The sequence below is a fragment of the Pteropus medius genome, unplaced genomic scaffold (genome assembly GCF_902729225.1).
Source record: "Pteropus medius unplaced genomic scaffold, Ma_sr-lr_union100, whole genome shotgun sequence".
NCBI lineage: Eukaryota > Metazoa > Chordata > Mammalia > Chiroptera > Pteropodidae > Pteropus > Pteropus medius.
The window spans coordinates 827,984-853,319 of record NW_024356333.1 but is presented as its reverse complement, the minus strand read 5'-3'; the positions used below and the strand labels follow the sequence as shown (position 1 = coordinate 853,319).

General features: G+C 50.0%; 1 protein-coding gene across 1 annotated transcript in view; it reads right to left on the bottom strand.

Moving 5' to 3' along the window:
* The window catches only part of KMT2C (lysine methyltransferase 2C), a 208,530-nt gene that overhangs the window by 21,552 nt on the left and 161,642 nt on the right, over positions 1-25,336 (bottom strand). Inside the window, exons 32-43 of the mRNA XM_039861293.1 lie at positions 22,633-22,765; positions 22,185-22,399; positions 20,572-20,645; positions 19,288-19,470; positions 17,063-18,916; positions 16,320-16,612; positions 13,327-15,140; positions 12,661-12,772; positions 9,872-9,950; positions 8,288-8,351; positions 6,263-6,495; positions 3,421-5,064 (exon numbers count right to left, since the gene is read on the bottom strand). Coding sequence (XP_039717227.1) covers positions 3,421-5,064; positions 6,263-6,495; positions 8,288-8,351; positions 9,872-9,950; positions 12,661-12,772; positions 13,327-15,140; positions 16,320-16,612; positions 17,063-18,916; positions 19,288-19,470; positions 20,572-20,645; positions 22,185-22,399; positions 22,633-22,765 — 6,698 coding nt within the window. The remainder of the gene's footprint in view (positions 1-3,420; positions 5,065-6,262; positions 6,496-8,287; positions 8,352-9,871; positions 9,951-12,660; positions 12,773-13,326; positions 15,141-16,319; positions 16,613-17,062; positions 18,917-19,287; positions 19,471-20,571; positions 20,646-22,184; positions 22,400-22,632; positions 22,766-25,336) is intronic.

Here is a 25,336-nt window from a genome sequence, read left to right as displayed (position 1 = left end):
AGGTCTCCCAGGGAGGTGCGTCAGTACCTAAAAGTAGGGGCTATTTTTCCTAAACGTGACAGCTATGCTTTGCTACAGGCAAGTGCAGTGCGGAATTTACTTTGAAGTAGTCTGCAGGTCATCTTTCTAAAAGAGGGTTCTGAAGACTGTGGTTTCCACTTACATGCTCAAAGGCTTAAAGTGTGGACAGCAACATTTTTCTGTAAAGGGCCAACAGGTGAGTCCGTCAGCCTCTGCAGGCCACATAGCATCTGTCGCAGCTGCTGGACTTGGCCCCACACTGCAGTGGCAGCCACGGACGGACAGCTCAGGAGCGAGTGTCCTGGCCGCGTCCCAACAAGTCCTTTAAACTCACGGACACGGAACCTTGAATTGTATGTGGTTTTCACATATTGTGAAATATTGCTCTAGATTATTTTCAACCATTCATGAGTGCAGAAAACATTCTTTGCTCAGGCAAAGCAGCAGCGTGGAAATAGGCTCGCACTGCCTATGCCGGGGCTACGCAGTGGTCCTCAAGGGAGAGGTCCCCATGGCAGCGGAGTGCAGTCATTTGGGAATGGTCAGAAATGCGGATTCTCTGGTGCCACCCGGACCTACCGAATCAGAACCCTGGGTGCGAGGCCCTCCAGCACAGAGGGCCCAGGCCCCGAGCTGTCCTCTCCGTATTCCTGGGTACGCCTTGCCTGGGACTGTTTAGGAACACACCGACTGGCAGGTCTCAGCTCGCCGCAAGGCGGCTCACTGCTTATCGAGCCCCGGGTCAGGTCACGCCGCTGATGCCGAGGCTGCACTGGGGGGCGGCAGCGGCCTGGGCGTTCTCCCTGGCTCACAGCAGGATGGCAGTGCAGCTCTATTTCTGTATTGGGCTACGGGCGTGTCAGGCGCTGCTGAGTGCTTTACAGATGTTCTGATCCACAGTCCCCACCTTTGTGGCACAGGGACCGGTGCTCCCATGACAATCTAACACTTGACGATCTGAGGCGGAGCTGAGGCGGTGATGCTAGCGCTGGGGAGCAGCTGCAGATACAGGTGAAGCTTCGCTCGCTCACTTGCTGCTCACCTCCTGCTGTGCGGCCCGGTCCCTAACAGGCCATGGACAGTACCGGTCTACAACCCCAGGGCTGCGGACACCTGCTCTAATCCCAACAGCTACCCTAAAAAAGCAGATATACTGCATTTCAAAGAATATTTTTAATTTTAGGGAAGCATAAAAGATTAAAAATCATCAAAAGGGCTGTCTACCTGAGATAAAAAGTTACCATTTAAAAAGTTAGCATTTTAATGTATCCGTTTCTGATCTTTTATCTGTATCTAAATATGTTTTTTAAAAACACGATCGTACTTCACTTCCTGCTGTTTCGGTGGCTGCTTTCTAAACTCGCATGCGGCTGCGAGGACGTCTGCCCTTCGAATCGAGATGTGCAGCAGTAATGGTTTAGTGACTACTGCAGTAGTCTGAGGTCGTGCTCTCGCTCTCGTTTGCTCTGTACTGGCGGAGACAGGGTTAGCGATTCACTCAGCTACATCTTGGCATATATGAGAGTTTCACGTTCCTTGTGCCAGATTCCTACGTGACATTAGTAGGTCAAAGGCAGGCACCTTTTATGGAGTATTACAAGCACAGTGTGTGCTTTGATGAACCCCTTGAAGCCCCGTGGCAGCCCGATGTGATGGGGACCGTTACCGACACTGCTATACAGATGAGGACACGCAGCACCCGAGGGCTGGCCCACCCCGGCCGCACTGCCGCTCAGCAACGAAACACGGACGTACGCGAGCGAGTGGTGCGACCCCTCAGTTTCCAAGGAGGCTCTGGAACCGGGAGGGTGCTCGTCCCTGCACCGCGAGTTACGGAGGAGAGAACAGACAGACCCGGCGTGGAAGACTGGGTCGATCCAACCACGGCCACGGCAGCTCTGCCATAAGTGTGACCAGAAAGTGAACTGATCTGTCACTTGTAAAATGGGGATAGTAACTGTCCCGCCACATAATTTAAATGACATCTGAGGGCAGGTGCTCAGTGCAGCAGGGTGCCTGGAATGTGGGACGGAGTCGTTACCCCTGGTAAGAGAGTCCCTACCCTGCCACCCTCCCAGAAGGACGCAAGGACCTGTGACAGTCCCCAGACGGACGTGAGGACCTGTGACAGTCCCCAGACGGACGTGAGGACCTCTGCAATCCCCAGAGCGGGCGTGAGACCTCTAGCAGTCCCAGAGCCGGCCGCGAGACCTCTGACAGAAGTCCCAGGCAGGCCGCGAGACCTGTGACAGTCCCAGGCGGGCCGAGACCCCTTGACAGTCCCCAGGCAGGCGGGGCCTGCTTGACAGTCCCCAGACGGGCGGCCTGAGACCTCTGACAGTCCCCGAACGGGCGTGAGACCTCTGAGCAATCCCCAAGAGCAGGCGTGAGACCTGCCAAGCAATCCCAAACGGGCAGCAGACCTCTGGCAATCCCAAGCAGGCAGCAGGGAGCCTGTAACCCAATCCCAAGCAGGCAGGATATGACAGTCCATTTATGCACACGCCACTGATTCCATCTCTTCTTCTACCACGATACCCTATTTTTTTTTTTTGCACGTAATCGTCAACATTAGGACTTAACTTCGATTCCACTCACCGAACCCTAACTGTGCCAGACACTGCTGGGCACTGGGCAGGAGCCGGGGGGCAGTCGCACTCTCGAGGGGCCGCTGACGGGGAGAGAACCAGACGCCGCTGTGTGAGCACGCGGGCGCCCACACATCGAGACGGGCTGAGCTAGGGAAGGCGCCCAGAGAAAACGATCCCAGAACTTAGTCTTTAAAAGATAAAAAGACACTGGCTGGACGCATGAAAGAAGGGAGCGCGAGCAGAGCAGGCGGCAGCAGCAGCGTCCGGCACCTGCGCAGCGTGGACCGGACGCTCGGAGCCGACGGCACGGCCTCGTTCCCGGGAAAAGGACGCAGTGGACAGAGTGGGCAGAGGCTGGGCCTATGTGCTCGTGACAAAAATGACTGCGAAAGCATCGCCGCTGAAACGTACAAAAATTACATCGATCTAACCGGTCAACGCTCAATCTCCAGGGAACGGTCGGACAGGAGAAAGGGAGGGGTCCAGCACTTGCAGAGACAGCTAAGGGAGCCGCCTGAAAACTGCCAATCGGGACCACTGCGTACGCCGCTCTACACCACTGAACAGGAACACGGAGTCACAAAGCGACACGAGGTGCCGCTCGCTGACCCTCACGAACGGTCTGGGAAGGGCACTGCCGCTCCCGAGAGACCCGAAGGGGCCAGGCCCTGGAGACTCGTCGGGGAAGCCGAGACGTAGGACTGGAGTCCCGTGAGGGCTGTCCACAAGGAAGCTCTTCCAGCCCACGAAAACACAAAACCAAACCCGAGGTTGCATAACTTAGAACAAAAGGGACCAAGCCACTCACCGGTCGGTCGGCGGGGCCCGGCCTCTCCGCGGGTCTGCCGTCCCCGGTGCGGTCCCCGGTGCAGGGAGCGGCCTCCGGCCTCTGGCTCAGGAGGGCGGCCGCCTTCTTGCTCTTCAGCAGGTGCTTCAGCAGCTCGTTGCCCGCGTCACCCTTGGCGGGGGGTCCGGCAGCCCGCGGGGGCGTGTGCCCCGCAGAGGCGGGACCGGCCCCCGCCTTCTCGGCTGCCTGCTCCCCAGCGGGCTCCTCTGCCACCAGCCCGTCTGGGCCCGGGCGCCGCTCCGTGTCGGCCGACCCCAGCTCTGTGTCTCCAGTCTGGGTCTGCGGGTCAGGAGTGCCCTGGGACAGGTCGCTGCCGGGCGGTGGGCGTTCTAACTCTGGGCCCGGCAGGCCCGCTGCTGCGCCGGTGGCCGAGGGCCCGGCCGGGTCCACTGAGTCGGGTTCCGCCTGCGGGGGAAGCTCGCCGGGCGTGTGGCCTGTGGGGGTGGAGGTGGCCTCCGAGACGCTCGGGGTCGGCGGGGCGGTGATGTCCGAATGGGGAGTGGACGGGGCCTTGGTGGACTCCACGTCATCGTCTTTCTTCTTCTTCCTTGTTCTTTTCTTTTTCCCCTTTTCCTCTGGGATTATATCAGAATACAGCTGGATGAGAGACTGGGTGGGCCCGGAATAACTCTGCGCGTGGGTGACGGCCGGGTCCTGGCCGCACGGGAGACTGCTGCTGGCTCCTGGAGGTGCCGCAGGCAAGGCGGGTGTGAAAGGGGGCCTCGCCGGGGACTGCTGGAAGCTGGCCCCGGGAAGACCCCCATGCGCCTGCTTAGCAGAATGGAAGTTTGGGCTCGACCCGGGAACTGACGGTGAGTCGGGCACAAAGGAGGGGGCCCCTCCTGGCCTCCGCTCCCCGGCCTGCATGAACGGCTGGGTGGGTGGTGAACTCATGGGCCCCTGTGGCACACCTGGCTGCTGCACACCCTGCCCCAGCGGCTGCTGCCGCTGTGGGGACTGCTGGACGGGCCTCGGGGCCTGCATGAAGTCACAAGGCAGGTCGGGGCCGTAGAACGGGGTCTGGGCCATGGACGTCCGACTGCCGGGCTCCGAGCCCATCAGGCCGTGCTGCTCCAGCTCCAGCCTCTGCTGCAGAGCCCTCTGTCTGTCCACCTCCTGCATGAGCTGGATTCGTTGCCGTTCCTGCTGCTCTCGTAGACGTTCCTTCCGCTCCCGTTCCTGGAAACCTTCGCTGAAGGGGTTGTTGTCATCGAATTCCACCCGCGGGGGCGCCCCGCCCTGCGGGTTTGCGCTCGGCACGGTGCCCGGGGCTGGCGTGCAAGGCTTCATCGGTAACTGGGCACCTGGAGGCTGAATCCTCGGGTTGAGAGGGAGGTGAGCAGGGGCACCGGGGGGCTGCCATCTGGGCAGGCCGGGCATGCGTGCGGGGCTGGAGTGGCCAGAAATGACTGCTGTGTGCGGCTGCAGCTGCTGTGGCACCACGGGGAAGCCGGGTTGGCCCATGGCCGGCGGGGCGGCCCCCGGAACCAGGGCTGGCGGGGGCTGGACCCCGGGCATGACGGTGGGCGGGGCCAGCGCGCACTGCTGCTGCTTGATGCGGTAATCTTCGATCAGCTCCGCATGCTCCTTCTGCTGCTTACGAATCTGGAACAATAAACGAGAGTCTCACTTATGTAGCACAGGCAGCAAACCAGGCGCCAGCTGAGGGTCACGGCCGGGGCTCGTTATCGGGAAGGCAGTAAGTGTTTTGCTTAGGCAATGGCAAAAGCCACAAAAACCTGGATGGACAAAACATTAACTAAAGATTACAAACCTTTTTAACAACAGGATTTTTCTAAGGTCATCTGTGAAACTTCTTTACATATGAAATAACACAAATTTAAAGTACATTTTCTTAAAAATCTTACTGTGAAAATCAAATCATTTAAACTGCTCATCAAAAAGATAAAACAAAGAGGCTACACAGGAAACCAGCTCACTGTGACACCTTGAAGTCACAGTGACACACAAGGTTAGAACAACTGTGCGACTCAAACATGTGAAGACTCCATTTCTGAAATGTACAGAAAGGCACAACCAGGTTCAGGTAAAGGGCGAGGACGTACACCACGCCCTCTCTGCAGGTTCAAGACTAGACCGGTGAACAGCGCTCTGTGAACTCCCGAGCTGACAGACTCGAATGGTGGTTTCTGAAATGCACGCAGTGCTGGGGGATACTGAGACTGGCTCCCAGTCGGGTCCTGACAGACTCATCAGTTCATTCCAAAGCCCTCCGTGCACCACTCAGCAAAGTGCGGGATCCCATCTCAGCAAGGATGCAGCTGGGTCCTGAGGGCGCCACCTACTCAGGGACCCGGAGGGGTGGTGCCGGATGCTGGGTATCCTTCAGTATCACCGCATCCTTGGGTACGCAGATGCTAGCACGCTGACCCCGGCAGTGCTGGTAGTTTTTCAACCCGTTCTCTCCAGTCTCTCTGACGGCCAAGGAAAGGCCAACTCCAAGGGAGCAAACACTGCTCGGGTCCCATTCCCCCCGGACCCCAGCGCTCCCCGAGGGCTCTGTCCCCGCCTGCAGTGACCACTGGGGCAGGAAGGGCCTGAGTGTACCCCGTCGCCCCAGGCTTCATGCCCGAGGAAGGCGCTCATCTAAGTCAGGAGGGCGAGACTCGTCTCACACTGTTACCCGAGGGCGGGGGTTGGGGCTGGTATTTCTGCAGGTTTGGAGGTCTCGGAGCTGTCACTCGTGGACGTGTACTTCCGGGTGCCCTTTAACACTAATCTGAGTGCTGCATCACTGCTGAGCGACGCCCCGAACACCCCGCCCACCCGCACCAGCCCTCACCTGCTCCAGCTGCTTCTGCACCATGCTCTGCTGTTCCGTCACGTGCTTGAGCTGCTCCGCGTCCTCCTCGGGGAACTCCCGGCCGGCCTTCTTGGCAGTGCGCTGCTTGGCCGACAGGGCCTTCTTAGATTTCCTGTGCGCGCCAATCTGCTCCTCGAGGTATTTCTGCTGCATCTGAAGGAGCTGCTGGGTCTCCTGGAGCCATTCTTCATACTGCTTACGCTGTGAGTCATCTGAGGGAAAAATTAAAAATTCAGCTGCGTTAACTTCCCGAAACGTTCAGCGATGCAAGTCATACAAATCCGTTTTCATGATGCAGTTTCATTATGACCTTGTCATAGGCATTTTGAAAACACGATACTAAGTATTAGACAATAATGTAACTAGAGGAGATTTTAGAAAAATATTTGAGAAACCAAAAATCACGTTTTGAGGACACTGGTTAACTTCATACTCATCAGTAACAGGAACCCGATCTTTGGAAAGCAGAAGACCTTTCTCTAATGGAATGCTTTAATCCACGAAACTATCAAATTCTCTGACAAATAAGCCAAACTGTATGTCGTTATACGTGTCTTATTAACTCGACTTCACAGATTTTGACGAAACAAAGTAAGACATAACCTACTAAGGTCCAGAGCATGGATTAGGTGACATTTCCCATGCTAATTTTCCGGAGTTTATAAGGTTTTCCCTATTTCTTAATGGTGAAAAAGTGTCCTAACCTGAACGGGAGGGAACCTAGGAGGTTTCAGAAAGGATCAACATGAAGTTTATGTTTCATAAAGGAAATCCGTAAGTTCAAAATTTTGGAAAGTTCTATAAAATTTGTACCAGATGTCTATAAATAACAAAGGTAGGGAAGTATCCGAGTAAAATCTTTTCTGTTTTTATGACTGTCATGACTATCTCCCCGAATAGTTACGTCTCTTCACCTTGTACCAACATTCCTGCTTTATTCTTTCAGGGCACTTTACTTCACTGATGCCAAGTCTCAAAAAAAAAAAAAAGTCATCTTATGGTAGTAAAACTCAGAATAAACCTTTTGACTCACTAGAAGACAAAGAAATGAATAAATACAATTCCAAGAAGGACATTAGCTGAAAAATTACATCCATGATAACAGAATATTGTCATACAGTGAGAATGCAACCAAAGCCAATGGGCACAATAAAGCCAGAAAAAGCCAGTTGGTCACAGCAGTTTGGTTTTAATGCAAACACGTGTTCAAATTATGGTATTAATGCAGGGGAATTTCAAAAGGTCAGACTTTGGGTTTGTTCCTAAACCCAGAAGTTCAGCACATGTATGAACATGAAATCTAGTCTACTAAATTTGAAGGGCATTTGTCAAGAACAGGCTTTTTCACAAGATTTCAGAAGTTCTGCTTCTGGTAGAATGAGACCTACCGCAAGGAAAGCCTTTCTGGTTTCTGGAACCAGGAGAGCAGAGGTGAGCAAAATGAAAAATAATGGTGAAAAAAAAGTTAGCTAAACAGTCTGAAGATTTCAGAAAGGTTCAGTCTGGGGAGAACTTAAATGCTATCCTGAACCGCCTTGGGACCCCTGGAGGTAACTAGAAAGGTTCAGTGGCATCCTCCATCCTTGACCTTCACGCCATGCTGCTAACCCAACTTATTTCTAAGCACGGTCCCTACGTTGTTCCCATTTAGTGTCTTTGTCACTTACGCAGACAGTCATTAGAGTAAGTAGTTGTTTAATTCTATGGATTGTAAAGTGCCCAATCTACATATATATATATATAAAAAAACAACAATATTGAAGAGAATGGGGAAGATCATTTTTCTGTATTAAAATATTAATCTCTAAATCTTCATGCACAAGAAAAAAAAGCAATGAAAAGACATGCCTTGAGGAAAAGACGCCTACTAGGGTTTCATAAGAGATGAGGGCACTTAGACTTAAAGTAACACACCTACACTAACTCCAAGCTTTTCAAAGAACACAAATGTAGTGCAGACAAGCAATCCCCAGAGAACACATAACTTATTAGATTTATACTTACTGACAAAGCCTGGACCAAAATTTGGAGGATTAGGCCTAGAAAGCTGATGTGTTATACTGCCATCCTAAAATAAGTAAAATTTACAAATAGGTTTATTCCACATTTCAGTTAAAGGGGAAACACTTTTTAAAAAAGAGAGAAAGAAAAAGAAATGGAAGGGGGAAAAAACCCTTTAATTTCCTAAGACATCTTTAACGTTCTCATTTTTATAAAAAGTAGAATAAACTGAGTGGTGACAACTCAATTTCTGAAAATTTTAAGCTATCTCTGAACTGCTACATTTTCTTGATTTAGTTGAAAAACGATTATATTTGAGGTATGGGATTATTCATCAGAGATATAATAGTGGGAAGTCAAATATTGTTAGTACTTAGCTAGAGAACCCCCCAGAACCCCACTTTTTGATGACATCTACCTGGTTTCTCTTCTGCAATTAAGACAAACATGGGTTATAGACTGACTAAATTCCACTCAACACAGTTATTTATAAACAAGAACCAATGTATCTAACAAGTACAAATAAATACACACTAATTAAAAATATTAGTCTTATTTTCTAATTAAATATCTTGTTTCTTCCGGGATGACTGAACAGTTATGAATCTTACAATTTCCTGGCAACAATCTGATACATTTAACTTGAAAAAGTATTTACTCAGTTGTGACAAGTTCTGCGAGACAGGCAGGAGCTGTACACAAGGTAACAATTACGAATGGCACCAGGAGCCTGAATGAACTCCCCAAAGCAGGCGGTGTAACAGCTGACAGATCAGCAAGGGAGGTTAAAGAACTTGCCCAAACTTGCACAGTATTTTCATAGTGGAATTGAGATGAAAAATTTAGCCATGAAGCTTATGCTTTTTCTACTGTATGAGATGGTGTCTCTCTTTTCCATTTAATAATAAGATGAATATAATTATCGGCAAAATAAATCGAAAGCACAAGTGGCAGGGCAAAAAGGGAAAATTCCAAAAAGACGCGCAGAAGGCAGCTTGGAGCGTGGCTCTCGCCCCCAGGCAGACACTTGAAAAAATTCACTGAAGGAAACAGTGTATGAAATGAGCGGTACTACCTTCCCAGACACTGGTTGACACTAAATATTTAAATATTTATACTTACAGCTGATTATGATGAATTGTGAATATTTAAAAAACTAAACTACTCCAAGGAATAAATACCAGAACATGACTATGTCTAAATAGAATGACTCTAATTATTTTCCATTGTTTATAACAGTTTTATATTTTAAATGTAATGAATTAATTTCAAAATGTAGGCTGGGAACATATTTGGTGGACTTAAAATAAAAGCAAACCAAAAAACTGAAGCATTTGGTTTCCCTCCAGTGACTTTCTACTCTTAAATATACAGGTCCTTTTCAGGGATTATTGCCAATTTTTTAACCTTAATTTGTCTTTCTCTTTAAAAGTTATAAAAAACCTTTATTTCTGCTGAGCTGATAACATATTCTGGCAGTGCTCTAAAGCTTCTACGACTCTCTAGAAGTGGCCTCACTCTAGAGAAGAGGCTTGGTGAGAAACACGAGACCTGCATCCTAGAAAGACTGGTTACAAGCAGCGGTACCTGAGCGAGCGCCTGTGGCAGGAGGCTCTGGCCTTCGCCAGTCTGTGTCCCAGTCACCGAGTGGCCCACGAAGGGGAACCTGCGAGAAGGAAGCGCTGGGTATCAAACAGTGAACATCCAGAACTAAAATCATTTCGCGTGCTTAACAATGCACCCTGCAGGAAGGAAGAGCAACGGCCGTGTCTCCCCGCTGAGGACATGCACCAGAGCCCGTTTCCGCGAGCCAAGGGCATTCAGCCCTCGCCGCACACGCCTCTGCGAAGTGGGGGCTCACACCACTCCCGCGTTCCTTATGGTGAAAGGAGGCTTCCGAGGTTAACCCTCCCCACCAGGCACGAAGCTGTGGGAGGGAGCCAGTGAGGCTGCTCCGGTGGTTTGTCCCGTTAGACGCCTCGTTAGACCATAACGTACAATTAAGTCGAGTCTTTTGGATAAAAAAAATATATAGTGAAGACATAGCTTTATTATATAAATATAGATTCTAAAAAAATTTCTTCTTCCGATCTTTATTTAAAAATAATTGGGAGCTTATTTTGTATTCTAAAACTAAAGATGTAACTTAATTACGAGTTTCACACATTTTTGTATATTTCCATATCTAATGTTAAAGCAAATCAGAAATAGGTCATTGACAAAAAAAAAATCTATATAGTTAAAAATATTTGACAAAATGTTATTTATTCTAATTAGAGCTACGGACACTTCGCAGAAACGTTACTGCTTTAATGAAAACATTTCCCCTAGCTACCAAATGCTTCAACATAACAAGATATATAAATATATAGGGCACGATTTCCAAATTACGTATCAAATATTGTACATTAGTATTTAGGGGGCATTAGAATGGAGAACATATGCTTTTTAATTTTTTAATCAGGTTTTTGATTCTCCGCTCAGTCCGTCCCCCCACCACAGTCCTGATCTGGAATGATCTCTTAGTCCAGTCATCGCGATCGCCCTCAGTCAGTACATCATCCCACTCTGAGGGACCATCACCTCCACTTCTTCAAAGCCCTTGGCAGAAGAGCAAACGATGTGCCTGACACGTGACAGATGTGTCGGCAGAGCTCTGCTGCAGAGAGACAGGACGCTGAGAGCAGGCAGCCTGATTCTGCGGCCCACCTTTAAAACCGAGTGCCAAATGCAATTTAGCGTTCTCATTTTGACTACAGACAGCAAACTACATTTTATCATTCATCATTACTTTGAAGTCATGGTGATCACTACACCTACCGCTAAATGCGTTAATGTATTAAGAAGCGTGTGTACTATAATTTTTAAGTAACTACATTTCAATTGTAATTGGCTATATTTATAATTGTATTGTGTTTACACTTATAAATATAATTTTTAATATTTGTATTGCATAATTATATATTTACATAACTGGTTACATAATTGTAATACTACGTTTTTGTTTTGCATATAAAATGTTTTGACAAAGAACTTAAAACTGTCACAGGAATGTCAAAAAGGTTCCGGACAGAAGACGTTAAGAACCCCTGTGATAAAGTGTTAAAAGATGCCGGGCGACAGTGACAATCACTGGAAACTACTATCTCGGCTTTGATCACAACAATGTTTCTTACCTGCTTCCAAGTTCTCAACGAATGAAAAGAACTATGCTTTTAAGGATGTCCAATTTATCTTCGGTATGTTTATCTTAAATTTACATAAATTTTATATTCAATTCCATAATCAACTCCATTCCTTTTCATAAACAGTTTTTCAACGAGATAATTAGGCTAAATTGAGGCTCCATCCTACTCCATCGACAGAAGTATCAAACAGCAATACACGTTAAGGCCCCCTCGTGGTGGCTGCTACAAACAGATGGACAGCCACCGCCTGCGGATACTCTCACTCAGTAGGTCTGCAGCTAAGCAAACTCACCTGCATTTAAAAAACACCTGCACACTGTCGGTGGTCCACAACCCATACTTAAGGCACTGCAAGGAGGCTGTCTGACATCCCTCAGGGGGCACAATGACTCCAATTTCAGAAATCCATACGGTCAAACAACGCTTAAGAGTCTCCTTTAATGCATAATTTCCATTTTTCTGCTGACAGTCAAAAGGCTTACAAATCCTCCCATGCTACCTTTCCAATGTCCTTTTATCTACGCACCGACTTTTTCTAAGTCAAATTCGGTTTAGGGGCACTTATTTAGTTTTTTGACCTTTTATTTATTTTTTATATGGAAACATAGCTTATCGTGTGTTCTAATAGTTTGTACTTTCCTTTAATAACTGTGGTAGCTCTTATGTGCAGATCCTATGCTCGGACGTGCTGGTGAGTTTCAGATGTCCAGCTTATTGTTGTTGATGGGGAGAGATCTGCGGACGCCTCTCACCCTGCCATGTTTCTGACCCGAGGACACTTATTTTAAAACTGAGTTCATAGCTGCCTTAAGTACTCAGTAGCTTTATTGAAGTGTCCCACGTGTTTGTTTGCATTGTTTCTTTGACGGAATAAAAAATATCCACGGGCTTAAATTATCGTCTTATGTCAACACAGAACAGTTTAATTTCTATTTTCCTGCTCATCATCTTTATTTGGGACGAACGATCTCTGTCCCAAGCTGATGTGAAGCATTAAGTGTTCTAAAGGTATTTAAAAGCACACTTAAAATACTTTGAATTTCTCGATTATATCCAACGGACATCACGACACATTTAAACACCGTTCGTTCCTAGAACGCAGGTTTTTGAGCCACCATATACTCCTCGTAGGTACGCGATAATTCCGCACGTCTCGATGCCACCCAAGCGTGAGGCGGCGCCACCCACCTGTCCAGGGGCACGGGGGGCATGCCCATGGTGCTCTGCGCCATCACTTTATTTATGCCCTTAAGCGCCACCATCTTGGCTTTCATTATAGGGTCTGCGATCGCATCGAGATCTGAAGAGGAAACATATTTTAAAGTCACTTATTTCATAGTTTTTGGTTCAGGTTACACTAAGAGGTAATGCAACTATCACAAACATATAACGGACTCTTATTCCTTATTTAATAATCACTATGAAAGGTTTCTAGACTAGGTAAGGAAATACGATATACTAAGAACCTTATCCTGAATTTAACCCCATCTCAGTCCTACAAGACTCAAAACAAGAAGTCTGTCAGATATAAGGGGGGATTACAGCAATAATCCGAAGCAATGCAATTCTTTTTTACCCAAACACTTGCAATGCTACTCAGAATTGCTTCTTTGGTAAACATCGTGAATGGGAATTTGCAGTCATTTCCAGGACTAAGGAATACCACTAAATCAGTTATCACGCCTTAACAAGGGGAAATGTATCAACTTCTTGAGGCCATGTCCTCCAGAGGCACAGAAATACGACTCTCGGTGCTTTGGCCACACATAACTTTAACACTGAAATCCCATAAGCTAATTGCACAGCACCCGAAAGCCCACAGCAATAATCGCCGACACTCGCGGGGACCCCTACCGATGTTGGGGAAGAAGGGCTCTGACCGCTGGCGAATCATGGCTTGCATCTGCCTTTGCTGTTGCTGTTCTTGCCTCTCTTGGTCCAGAAGATCCTGGAGAAGTAGAGGCTGTTCTTCCAGAAGGAGGGGCCTCTCTCTATTCTGCTGGGCTAATGCTGGAGGGATCATCAGCTGGTGGGGTCCGGACATGCCGCCGGCTCCAGACTGACTGGTCAGAGGCACAGTTTGATTCGCAGGTTTTCCTGTTCCGAAACCGTGACTGACCGCCGGCTGACCCTGAATGAATCCTGGATTTACCTGCACACCCTGAGGAAAAGTATGGTTTAGCCTGGAGACTACTGCCACGTTAGAATTCACGGCGCTATCCATGACACGGCCAGGTGGCGTCACTAAGGGGGGTGGCAAACCTGACGCGTGACTGGATGGTGAGGCTGGCAAAGTCGGCAGAGGAGACCCCAACGGCCTCATGTCTGGATTATCGGATTTTTCATTAGCAAGTAAACTGGAAAGAACTGGAGTGGATCCGGCGATGCCACAAGGGTTCAGGATGTCTTCGGCGGGCAGCGGAGCGGACCCGTGAACACCTGCGCCGGAGCCCGCGGGGTCTCGATCAGCTCTGTGGTCGAGGAGGTCTGTGTCACAGGCCTGCAAGGGAGCCTTTTCGCCCTGGTTCGCGTCCGCGGGGGCGGAAGCCTGTGCGCAGGGAGTGGCAACGGCGTCCCCGCCCTCGTCGCTCTTCACACGGCCACACCTGGCCTCCCCTTTAGAATGCGGGGACAGCACTTCCGTCTTTATCTCACCGGGATCAGCGGACTGTGTCCACGGAGGATGTTTATCGGAAGGAGCCACAGGTTTATCTTCCTGCCCCTTTTTTTTTCGTTCAGCAGCAGCACACTGAGTATCTAACTTATCATCGATGGGGACGTTCAGGTCTAGTTCCTCGTTAAACATGCTTTTCTTATCTCCTAGGTCGAGTTCTGGATCAGTGTAGGCAATGATGTCAAATTCTCCTGACCTCAAGAGGTCATCCAGGTTGGGATCGTTCGTCTCCAAATTACCTAAAGTATCCAGTTCGTCGCCCTTGCCATCCTCTGCGTCTAGATTTAAATTCTCCAGGTCTTCATCATCCAAGTCTTTGACCTCAACCCCCTCCAGGTCTTTGACATCTAGTTCTTTTACAGACGGGTCATCAGAGTCAAGTTTCTCTTCGAGACCGTCAGAAGACTGGGTGGTTACCTGTAAATGATCAGATGACGTTTCAGCCGGTGTAGAAGTTGGCAAAGGGGCCTCTGAAAACTCACCCCCTAAGGGATGACTCAGGGACCTCATGACCATAGAAGATGAATGGACAGGATGACCTTGCTCTTGATGAGACGGTGGCACCTGCTCCAAATTTGGATGCGCAGGTAGCTGATTAGGTAGACCTTGGGAAGGTCGTCTCATGGGGTCTGTGTGTCTGGGGCCAGGCATGTCCGGCCGGGGAATGAAGCTGACGTGTCTTGGCTGAGAAGGGGCCTCTCCAGCACCGCCAGGAGTGGCACCGAAGTGCAGCCGTGACCTCCCGTCGGGGGCCCTGTGCCTCAATTCAATGAATGCGTGGCAGGCATGCTGAACTGGCAGGCTCTGTGGAGGGAAGTGCTGAGGCAGTCCCACCGGGTTACTCATCTGAGAGTTATTTAAAGGCCTGGGCATGTCTACAGGGATCGGTCTTCTCAGCTGCGGAGGCACTCCGGACCCTTGCATTTGCTGAGGAGGCACGAGGAAGCGTTCCTGACTTGACAGGGTGCCGTGACTACCTCCTGGAAATGCAAATCTAAAAGAAAAAAAAAACAGCATACAGTTAACATTAAGTATTTTGTTGAATTTAAGAGTTACCTCAAGAAAAGTAAAAGTTTTAGACTAAACTCAGATACAGAATAAACACTGCCAAATACTTAGGAAAAATGAAACGATCACGATTAGAAAGAACTTATAAAGTATCTACATGCAGGTAAGTTTTACCTAAGCACCCTAAGCACCTTACACTGAACGTAATATCTGAGATCAGAAGACGTATGCGCAACAGACAGCGAGAACCAAGACAAAGGAACAGCCGCCGAGCAGATGGGACCCATTGTTCAGAAATGAGGATGCTGCTCCTAGAGTTGAGTAGGAACCCATTTTTTTCTATATCTGGGGAGCCTAGACAGAGGAAGCTGATGGGGGCCCTGAACGAAGGTAGAGCGCTAGCGGGAAGCACTAGAGAGACCTACAGGCCTCTACACGTAGGACAGAGGCGCAGGCGTGGTGCCGGGGCAGGCTGACTAGCCGCGCCAAAGGAATGAAGGTAGGAGGCAGTAAGCGAGAAAGAACAAGACGCATCATCTATGAAGATTCAGCAAATTAATAAATGACAAGACTTTTATTACTTATACCGCACCTCATTCTAGAAAGAACTAAAGACACCCTACAAATACACGTGACGCAGAACAGGCACACGTTAAAACTAAGGAGGACGAAAGAAAAACAAGAGCGAGACTGGAGCATGGAGGTGGAGAGAGACTGGAGTGAGGAACACAGCGGATGGAACGAAAGGCCCACCAGCGTTACAACCGTGTCTCACCCCAAAAACACCCTGAAGGAAACATCCTGTCAATCTGGAAACCTCCACAAATATTTACGACGGAAACTAAAATTAAAAATGGGGGAGGACATTCCCACTCACGTCTCAAGAGGCTCTGACTGAACACGGTAGTTACGTTTTAGCGGGGTGACTGGTCTAACGACCCGGCTGTGGCTGTAACGTAGTGCTGTCAATACGTAATGACAAAGGCAATCTTCAAGGGGCTTAAAGGTAAAAATAAATTCCGTGGCCCGTCATTAGTAGACATGGCCCTGGTCACATGGCAGAGGATCGGAGACGTAAACAGCAACGACCTCTTGGCTGAGGGCGACTTCGTGTCTGTTCCCTTCTGACAGAAACTGAAGTCTGGGACGGCACTGAAAGCGTTACCTGAATCCGTGCGGTCTCACCCCCATGCCAGCGACGTCGGGGGGGTAGGGGCCACGCGGGTCTTTCGGGAAAATGGCGTATCTAGGTGCCACGGGAGGGATGGCGGGCGACCGGACGCTCCCAGGGTAGGGGGGCGGAGGCCTGGTGAAGGCCTGGCCCGCGGCGTCGGGCTGCCAGCGCTGCAGGGGGCCTGCGTGGGGCACGGCCGCCGGGTCCTGCAGCCCCTTCTCCTGCCGGCACGCCATCTTCTTCTGCTGCTGCTGCTGCAGGATGATCTCACGCAGCTTCTGCCTCTGAGTGGAACAGAACAGAGTCACTGGGATTTCTGAGTGCCGACGGCTCTTTAAACCCTAATGCTTCCAGCGTGGGACTATGGCAGTGTTTAAATTACCTTAATGTTTTCACATATGCTGAAACAGTCCTTAGTTAACTAACCAATAGTTATAAAATATAACTTAATGATTTGGGTGCTTTGCCTTGCCAGACAACTATCACAAAACTGAAAGCTTTCGTGTTTAAGAATTCCTCTACAAATCCATAAATATTGAAATTAGATACAGAATAAATTCAACTGAATGGTGTTAATTTTACAGTTTCATTTTTTTTTTTTTTGGCAGCATGAAAAATTCTAGAGAGTATGAAGATAAACTTTAACATCTGTGTAGAAATTACTCAGTTCGATGAAATGAATCGCTTTCTCAAACAATTCACTTACATCACCTGAAGACATACAACGTGTTTACCTGTCTCAATTTCTCTGTCTCTGCTTGAGACATATTTACAGTACTCTGGGTATCAGTGACTCCTGGAGCTGGTCCAGGTCCAGGGAGCTGGGGGACACTGGAGAACTGCTGGCCTTGAGAGCTTACTGGAGAGTTAGAAGGAGCGCTGAGGTCCCCCTCTGACCCAGGCCGCGGCTGGTCAGCGTCATGGGCGACTTGACTTGTTCCAAAAGCGTCAGGCTGAGATCTTGGTGTCATCGGAGGCTGATCGTAGGGATCACGAGCAGCAGATGGGGAAACGCGGCTGAAGGTGTCTGAAAGGCCGGGTCCAGGTGGCCTCGGTGTTTGGGAACATGCATCAGGCGGCCTCACCAAAGGGCCAGGTAAAGCTGCTCCTCGACTTTGCGCTGCCTGCAGGAAAGGGTCCTGATTTGGCATGAGGACGGGCCTCGTCACTGAGGACCGCGTGAACCCCTCCGAGATCCTCGGCCTCGGCGTGGCTGGTGGCTGAGAGTACGGTACAGAGAGCCCAGGTCTCGGTGTTCCAGGAGGGTGTGCGTATGGGTCCGAAAGCCTCTGGTTAGCTGCCGACGGGGCGAACAAGTCTGCCTGGGCCGACGGCCGCGGGGTTGGAGGCTGCTGGCTGTATGGGTCGGCCGTGGGCGGCCGGGGAGTTCCCGGAGGGTGGGAGTAAGGGTCTGGGTTGGAGCGAGATGGGCCCGTGGGCTGGGAGTATGCATCGCCAATGGGCCGCGGGGCTCCCGGGGGCTGGGAATAGGGGTCCTGAGCTGGTGGCCTTGCTACAGACCCCGGCTGCGGGAACGCCCGCGAGGGGACGGCAAAAGGCTCGCTCGCCGCGGGGCGCGGGGTCAGCGGGGACTGGCTGTACGGGTCGCTGGACTGGCTGTGAGAAAAGCTGTCAACAGGTCTTGGGGTCAGAACGGGCCTCTCGTAAGGGTCAGCGGGCAGTCGCCTCGGGGCCTGTGACACTGCTACATAAGGATCCTGGGGGGCTGGAGGCGCTTTGAAAGGTCCAGGGGTTGTGTCGGGAGGTGCGGGTGTCGCCAGTGGCCGTGTGTATGGGTCGGTGACCCGCTGTCTTGGAAACACGTCGGCCCGAGGCGGCGGTTTAGTGAAGGGGTCGCTGCTCCCTTTCGCCGTCGTCTGCTCCGAGACCACGGGAGCCCGGGCCGGGCCCAGGGCCTTGGGAAACTGATCGGCGGTCACAGGCCTGGGCGTGTCCGGGGGCTTTGCATAGGGGTCGCTGCTTGCGGACGAGGAAGGACATGGGCCTCTGGCGGGGGATGGCCTGTTTGCTGTGGCCTCGCTCGTCTGGGTGGGCCTGGGTGCTGGCGGCAGAGGCACACGGGTTTCTGCCAGCGCAGAGGTTCTTCGGGGAAAGCTATGGCCCCCAGGAGGCGGCCGTGGGGTGCCAACCATTTTTGCGTAAGGGTCCATGGGAGACGGAGGCCGGGAGGTGGACGCCGGCGGGAAGAGCTGCGGGGAAGGCGGCTGGGGCGGTGCCAGGCTGTCTAGGGGGCCGATCCGGGCCGGGGTGGGCGGAGGGGGCGCCTGTGGCTTCACAAACACGTCGTCCGCAGACGCCGAGGTCGGGGCGCCGGGGAGCTGCTTTGTAAACAGGTCTTTATGGAACGGCTGTGCCGGGGACAGACTCCCGCCGCCGGGCTGCGAGGTCACGGGGCTCTGCGCCCCGCCGCACGCGTCGGGGCCCGGCTGTGCCAGGAGCACCTGTGGGCCCAGCTGCTGCTGCTGCTGCTGCTGTTGCTGCTGCTGCTGCTGCTGCTCGTTCTTCACCTGCTCCAGCTTCTGCGTGGCCTCGATCTTCGCCTGCTGCTTGCTCTTCTGGCGCATTTGCTGTTGGAAATGGAAAGAAGAAACAATCCCGCGGTTAGGGAAGACCGTGAGTGTCATGGGAGGGGACAGCAAACACAGGACTTCTCCGCCGTCGGGCGCGGGCTGTGCCCGTCCTGAGCAGGCCTCAGCCCTGCAGAGCGGGCCGGGCCCCAGCACGTGCAGCAGCTCTGTGCCTCGGCCAGCACGCGGCTTGTAACGGTTCAAGAAACTTTCCGAATCGACTTACAAACATTCTACTGACAAAGGATAGACTATCTTTAATCGAAGTTAATAAGAACTATATTCTGACAATGACTAAAGTGATTCTCTTCTCAATAAGCAAAAATGCGACTTAGAAACGCCAACTACTGAAAACGAAACGCCACACGTGCCTGCCTGAACTTCCACTCCTGCTCATGCTCCGACTCCCGCTGCTTCAGTGGGTCTCTGAAAAGGTCCGCGTCGGCGCGCACGCCCGGCTCGCCGCCGTCCTGCTGCTGCTGCCTCTTGGCGGCGTCGCTGGACACCTGCACCTTGCTGATACGCAGGGCGGCTCTGTTGTCCCGGGCTTTTTGCTTGGCGAAAAGGAGAGGAAGATTATCTCCCAGTGCATGTTGACACGTTTACAGAAACAACACCACGCGAACTGTATCATCGGAAAGCAAGAGGTCAGGTAACGCAGCCGGGCTGTAGCCCTGTCCGGCCTCCCCCAAGGATGGGTCCAGGCGCCAGCCCGCCTCTGCCCCCACAGTGCACCTGCCCCTCTGCATGGGGTCAGGCCAGAGAGCCAGGTGTGCACTAGCTAGCACGCTCAGTTCCGACTTTCTTAACCGACCCTTCGAACATGGGAAAGTTCACGTCTCTCAGTTTAGAGTAACGGAAAAAATCAAATCGACCCTCCAAATCTGAAGTCTGGAATCTGAAGGTTAACATCAAAGAAAATCATCTCAATCCTATCATTATGCACCAGTCAAAGCAAAAGAAAACAAAGCATTAGCAACACATCAAGAAAACCTTTGCTCTATCCAAATAGTCATTATCACCGACAATGTAATCATCGAAGAGCAAGTTGGAAGATAACTGTGTGTACTTTTCAAAACAATAATGTCATTTTAATATGCTTTAAAATGGAAACAGGAATGCGAATTCAGTTGACAATCTTAATTCGGCCCTTTGGGAAACAACAATTCAGCATCTTAACTGTGAATCGTATAAAATACCCTAATTAATTCCCAGCAAAGCGCATGCTTCAGAAGCTCCTTAAAGGTGTCTAGATATGTCCCTTTCAAGATACACGAAGATTCTACACTGAACCTAATACGTACAAAAAGAACGTCTCGTGGAAGAAACAACGGCACACTAATGCAGGCTCAAAATTTAAAACTCTTTTGAACAGATTAAACAATTTTTGAAGTGAAATGAATTAAACATGCTCCTAAAATTAAACTGATTTCAATCTTCAACATCCTGGTTCTGGTAACTAGCTTACGAAAACATCACACTTTATATTAAGACATAATGAGTTACAAAATCGCCATAAAAACAAGGCTGATAATTAGTTGTACAAGTATTAACGTTTTCTGCAATGAAAAATTCTTTTATTAACCTAAGATAATAAAAGTAAGACTCCAGTATTGTGTTTAAAAATATAATACATGAGAGATTATTAGAAATACCACATATGGTGCTCTCTCCTGTGAGCTTGCTTTTCTCCACAATTTAGCAATTTGCTTCACTCTAGTCGTCCAGTCTGCAACAAAAAAATACAGTATACACATTTACGCACAGTAATGACATGATAATAAAAAGGTTGATGAACTGCTAATGGTGAAACTTGTTCAGATTTTCATAAATGAGTAGCCCTAGATTAAGTTCTTTGTATAATACAAAATTCTTGGCACACAGGTCAAATATTTTCTGAATAAAGTGTTGCCTTATTAACCATCTCACTTGTAGAGTTAGTAGTTTTTAAATCAAAGGAACTAAAGCAGCCAAGATAAATTTAATCCGAACATAATACATCTCCTCAAACCTGTAAGAGTCGAAACTTAATATTTTGTAAAATATCTTACTCAAAAGAAGTCTATCATTTTGACCAAAAGCAAGCATTAGTACAAATAAGCATCTCACCAGCACTGTGCACAGTAAAGACATGGAAAAGTAAAGATTTCAAGCCACTTCCATGAAATTCTCAGTGCAGGACAATATATTAAATGAAGTTTGGGTGAGATCTCAGTTAGTGATAAACACAGAAATGGCTCAGTCCATATTTAAAAAAAAAAAAACTTCACAAAAGCCACTGAAAATGGAAATCGGTTGACAGACAATAGCCCCAATGATATTTCCAGGTTCTCTAGGAACCGTCAGCACTAAAAAAAAAAAAAAAAAAATGTTTGAAGAAAACTATAGTTTGTTCTGAGGACACTTTACAGGACATGAAGTTTAATTTTAACATAAATCCAGATGTGCTCATCTATGCACAGTTTAATGAGAAAGGGTGGGAGGTGTAAAGGCAGGGATCGCGTGGGCGCACTGCTCTGACAGACACCCCGTTCCCCACCCCACGGGCCTGGCTGCTGGTCTCTCCTAGGTGAGGTACCACAGGGAGGTCGAACCAAAGGGCGCCTAGAAGACAGAGGTCACTCGAGAGCCTGCTTCGGGGGCCCCCCCAGGAACCTACAAGAGCTACGCGCTGACAGCCGGGAACCCATGCCAGCCGGTTTCAACGGCCCTTCCATCCCGATCTGCCTCGCGACGTGAACTCAGGGCAATAAGCCGGCATCTGCTTACAAATGTTCTACAAGTGACAGTTCATTAATCCAAACGGTTCGTCTTCTGCTTAATTGGAATTTCCAAAACGGGTGCCATCTGTATCATCTGTTTTGCTCCCCACCCTGCCCCAAGCAGACTAGAGAGCAGCGGGGAAGGGAAGGTGATTCTGAGATGTTTTACTGGGAACAATACTTAGAACTGAGTGATTCAGCCCAATGTAAGACTCCCGATTCAACACTAAGATTCTGTTCCAGGAACAGTCTGTGCCGTGGCGCACGTGGCCCAACACTGACTCCACGTGCTCAGAAAGGCTGCTGGGAGCCAGACGTGCACTCGGCGTTCACCGAAATGGACTTCTGGACAACATGCAGGGGACGCAGGCCTAGGACTCAGGAAACGTGGGTGACTCCGGAGTGTGGGGGAGCCCCCCGGCGCAGAGCCCCCCTGCCACGGTCAGACAGAAAACCAGAACGCGTCACCGTGTGCGCAGGAGGTGGCCACATGGGCCGGCACTCACCGGGGAACTCGGCCTTCAGGCCGGGGAAGTTGATGTTCGTGTACAGGACGGGGGCCACCGTCGCCATCTCCCCCAGCGCCTCCTCCTTCTCCCACTTGAGTGTGCTCCTCTGGGCGCTGGACAGTGTGTCACTGTCCCCCTCCGCAGGGGCAGTGGCCGGCACCCAGGGGCCGTGAGGGTCACCAGCCATGGGGGTGAACGGCGGGTTTTTGTCCCTGGCAAAGAATGAACAACGTTACTGCACAAACATAAAACAACTTCCTCAACACTATGGTTAAGTACGATTTCACTAAAACCGATTATTACGAAATAGCTAAAATGGTTGAAGACTTTCAGCAAAGGCCACGATAAATGTAACGCGCGCTGATACCGGGGGCACAGTAACAGACTGGCATTTACGCAGCGAAAATTACTTGAGTTTCCACAGAAAGCAAAGGCTTTTCAATACCTGGCGTCAGCGTAAGGGGACTGTGCCACGGCAGAGAAAGTCCCCAGTCCACTTCCAGGAGGCAAAGGGGGATGCGGGAGGTGAGGGCCGGGTCCAATGAGACCATTCATGAGTGGCATTCGTGAAAAGACATCTTAAAAGAAAAAAAGAACAATCCGGTTTGCACATTATTCGTAAGCGGAAAAGCACCAGGAATACCTCTAAATAACAATTTGTAACGCTATTTAGAAGCTGGATATTTTTTCAATGTTATGTTGTAAAATATTGCTCAAAGAGCGACTGCTTATAAAATTTCGAAATGTGGTCCCTATAATCCTGTTTACTTCGCCACGGTACACTGGAGACAGCGTGTGAGTGGGAGGCTGACAGCCCTGGGCTTGCATCTTAATTCTGCTTCTTGTTAGAAGCAGAAATCACTACTTCTGTAAAATGAAGGTATTCTGTAATGTGGCCGACATCATGTATGTACAGGTCTCAGCCTAGTGCCTGATATCCTGTGATTACTCAGTTTGTATTAGCTCAAGAAAAAAAGTCAATCTCAGTAAACGCTAGTAAGTTTTAACAAATACTCTTTCCCATCTTCATTCAAAATTTACAAGCAGATTTTCTTCTATTTTACTCTTGTTTCTGTTAACACAAAAACACCATCTATGATTCCTGAATTGGCACAGTCTCGAAAATAGTTTGGAACAACAAGCAATATTTCATCTACCATTATCAATTACATCGTTGCTGTTAAAAATATACGCCTTCTGATTTTGACATAATTTTCATTACTTGGGGTTTCAGCTCCAAATGCATTTTAGCTCATCCCAGCTTATTCACAAGCTTGAAATACTCATCGTCTTTCTAGACAGACACCAGTGCGCCATAATAAAGCCACGACATGCTTCCGCCACGCTCAAGCACGTAACGCCGACCCTTACTGAGACCTTCTGCCGTCCTCATCTGACCAATTTCCAGCCAAAAAGCAAACAACAAAACCACACCTGTTTTTCATGGACCTTCAAACACCTTTCCCAATTTCGAGACAAACTCTAGAGAGACAACGTACCGAGGTCCGCGTCACCAGTTACACACGGGAAGTAGTTACGGAACTGGCGAACGCTTGAGCGCTTGGGCTAATGACAGGGAACCCCTGACCTGGTGACCGCTGCGCCACCATAAGAAAAACCAACCAGACCAGTGTCGCCCACACAAGGTTTTATACGCAGGACGACCCTCCGACTGCCACGACCGCGAAGCGCAGCGCTCCAGCGGCCACGTGAGAACTGAGGCTGAGCACCAGCAGGTTCTCAGGGCTTTGTCTCAAGGACGTCGAGGTCAAGGCTTATCCTACTCAAGGGCAGAGCCGGGCCCACTGGACAGGGCTCCACAACGACAAGTGTCTCAGGACGCTCGAGGTCACTCCAAGCATCAGGAGTGAGATTTCTGATTTTATTCGAAGTCAAATGCTCTCTTTCCGACTTCAGCGAAAACAGGTTCCATTAAGGAGTGTGAGATTTTATTGAGAAGTATCAAATGTCTTTCCTGTAGCGAGGATAAACAAAAGCTTCTTTACTGGAGTGAGGATGTGGCCCATTCTGCAGCCATCCGTCAACACTAAGGGCTGCCAGGACAACACGCCGTCCCCACACGCTGCGGGACAGCAGCCCGCACCGATGACACCCTTCACCACAGCAAGCTTCGTGGGTGTCAAGCCGCTGATCCTCACGACGACCCCGCCATGTGAGTTATTCACGTGGAGCTCCATTTACGCCCAACGACCCTCCAGAAGTTAGAGTCCACAGTACCTACCCCGCCCCGTCTCTTTTATAAACGTTAGTTTATAAAAGTAACCTTTTTCAAGGTGGGAATCACGGTAAGAATTGAACAGTTTTCTAACCTTCGCCCACAGTGACTTCAAGTTCTCTGTCTCAGTCTTCTTGAAATTCCCTCCCCCGCTCTCTGACCTTCTAGATTTTTGTCGACAACACGCCACACTCTGCCGCCCTCCCTCACCGCCTCATCGCAGTCACTCTGCTCCAGGTGACCAACGACCTTCCTGTCCAATGAGACATTTGTCAGGCATTTGACCCACTTGACAACCTGTTCCAAAGACCCTGCTCCTCATTCGGTGTCCCAATCTGTCACTGCCTTTTTCACCGTCACTAACCCTTACAAGGAGGAAAGGACGTTATAACTGCACACCTAACACAAACCGCACGAGGTGAACGCATAACTCATGACATTTAATTTTACAAAGCTCAAGGGTCTGCACTCTACGGTGGATCTGTAGTCCTCTGGAGAAGACTTCCCACACCTTGGATGAGTATCAACACACAGGTAATTCCTCGCCTCCGGCCACAGCCCCGCACGGCTGTCACCGCCTGCATCAGAACACTGGCCACGCCCCATTTCGAACTGACTGAACATGGCCTGGAACCGAACCCATTCCGCCTGCACCACGCGCTGCCGCGCGGTCCTCCCTGCTCCGTTTCCAGCTCAAGGCACGACGGACGCGCTCCGGACGCTGGCTCACGGCCCAGCTGGGTCCCCGTGCCCGCCCCTCTGCCCTCGCGACCATTCGGTGGCTCAGCTCCGCTCAGCCTAACAGCATTCTCTCCTCTCCGCCCCTTCCCCTCGGTGAGCTCTGCAGATACGTCTACACGAACCAAACTTTCGCCTCAGTCTCCACCGTGGTAAACTCCACAGCACAAATCAT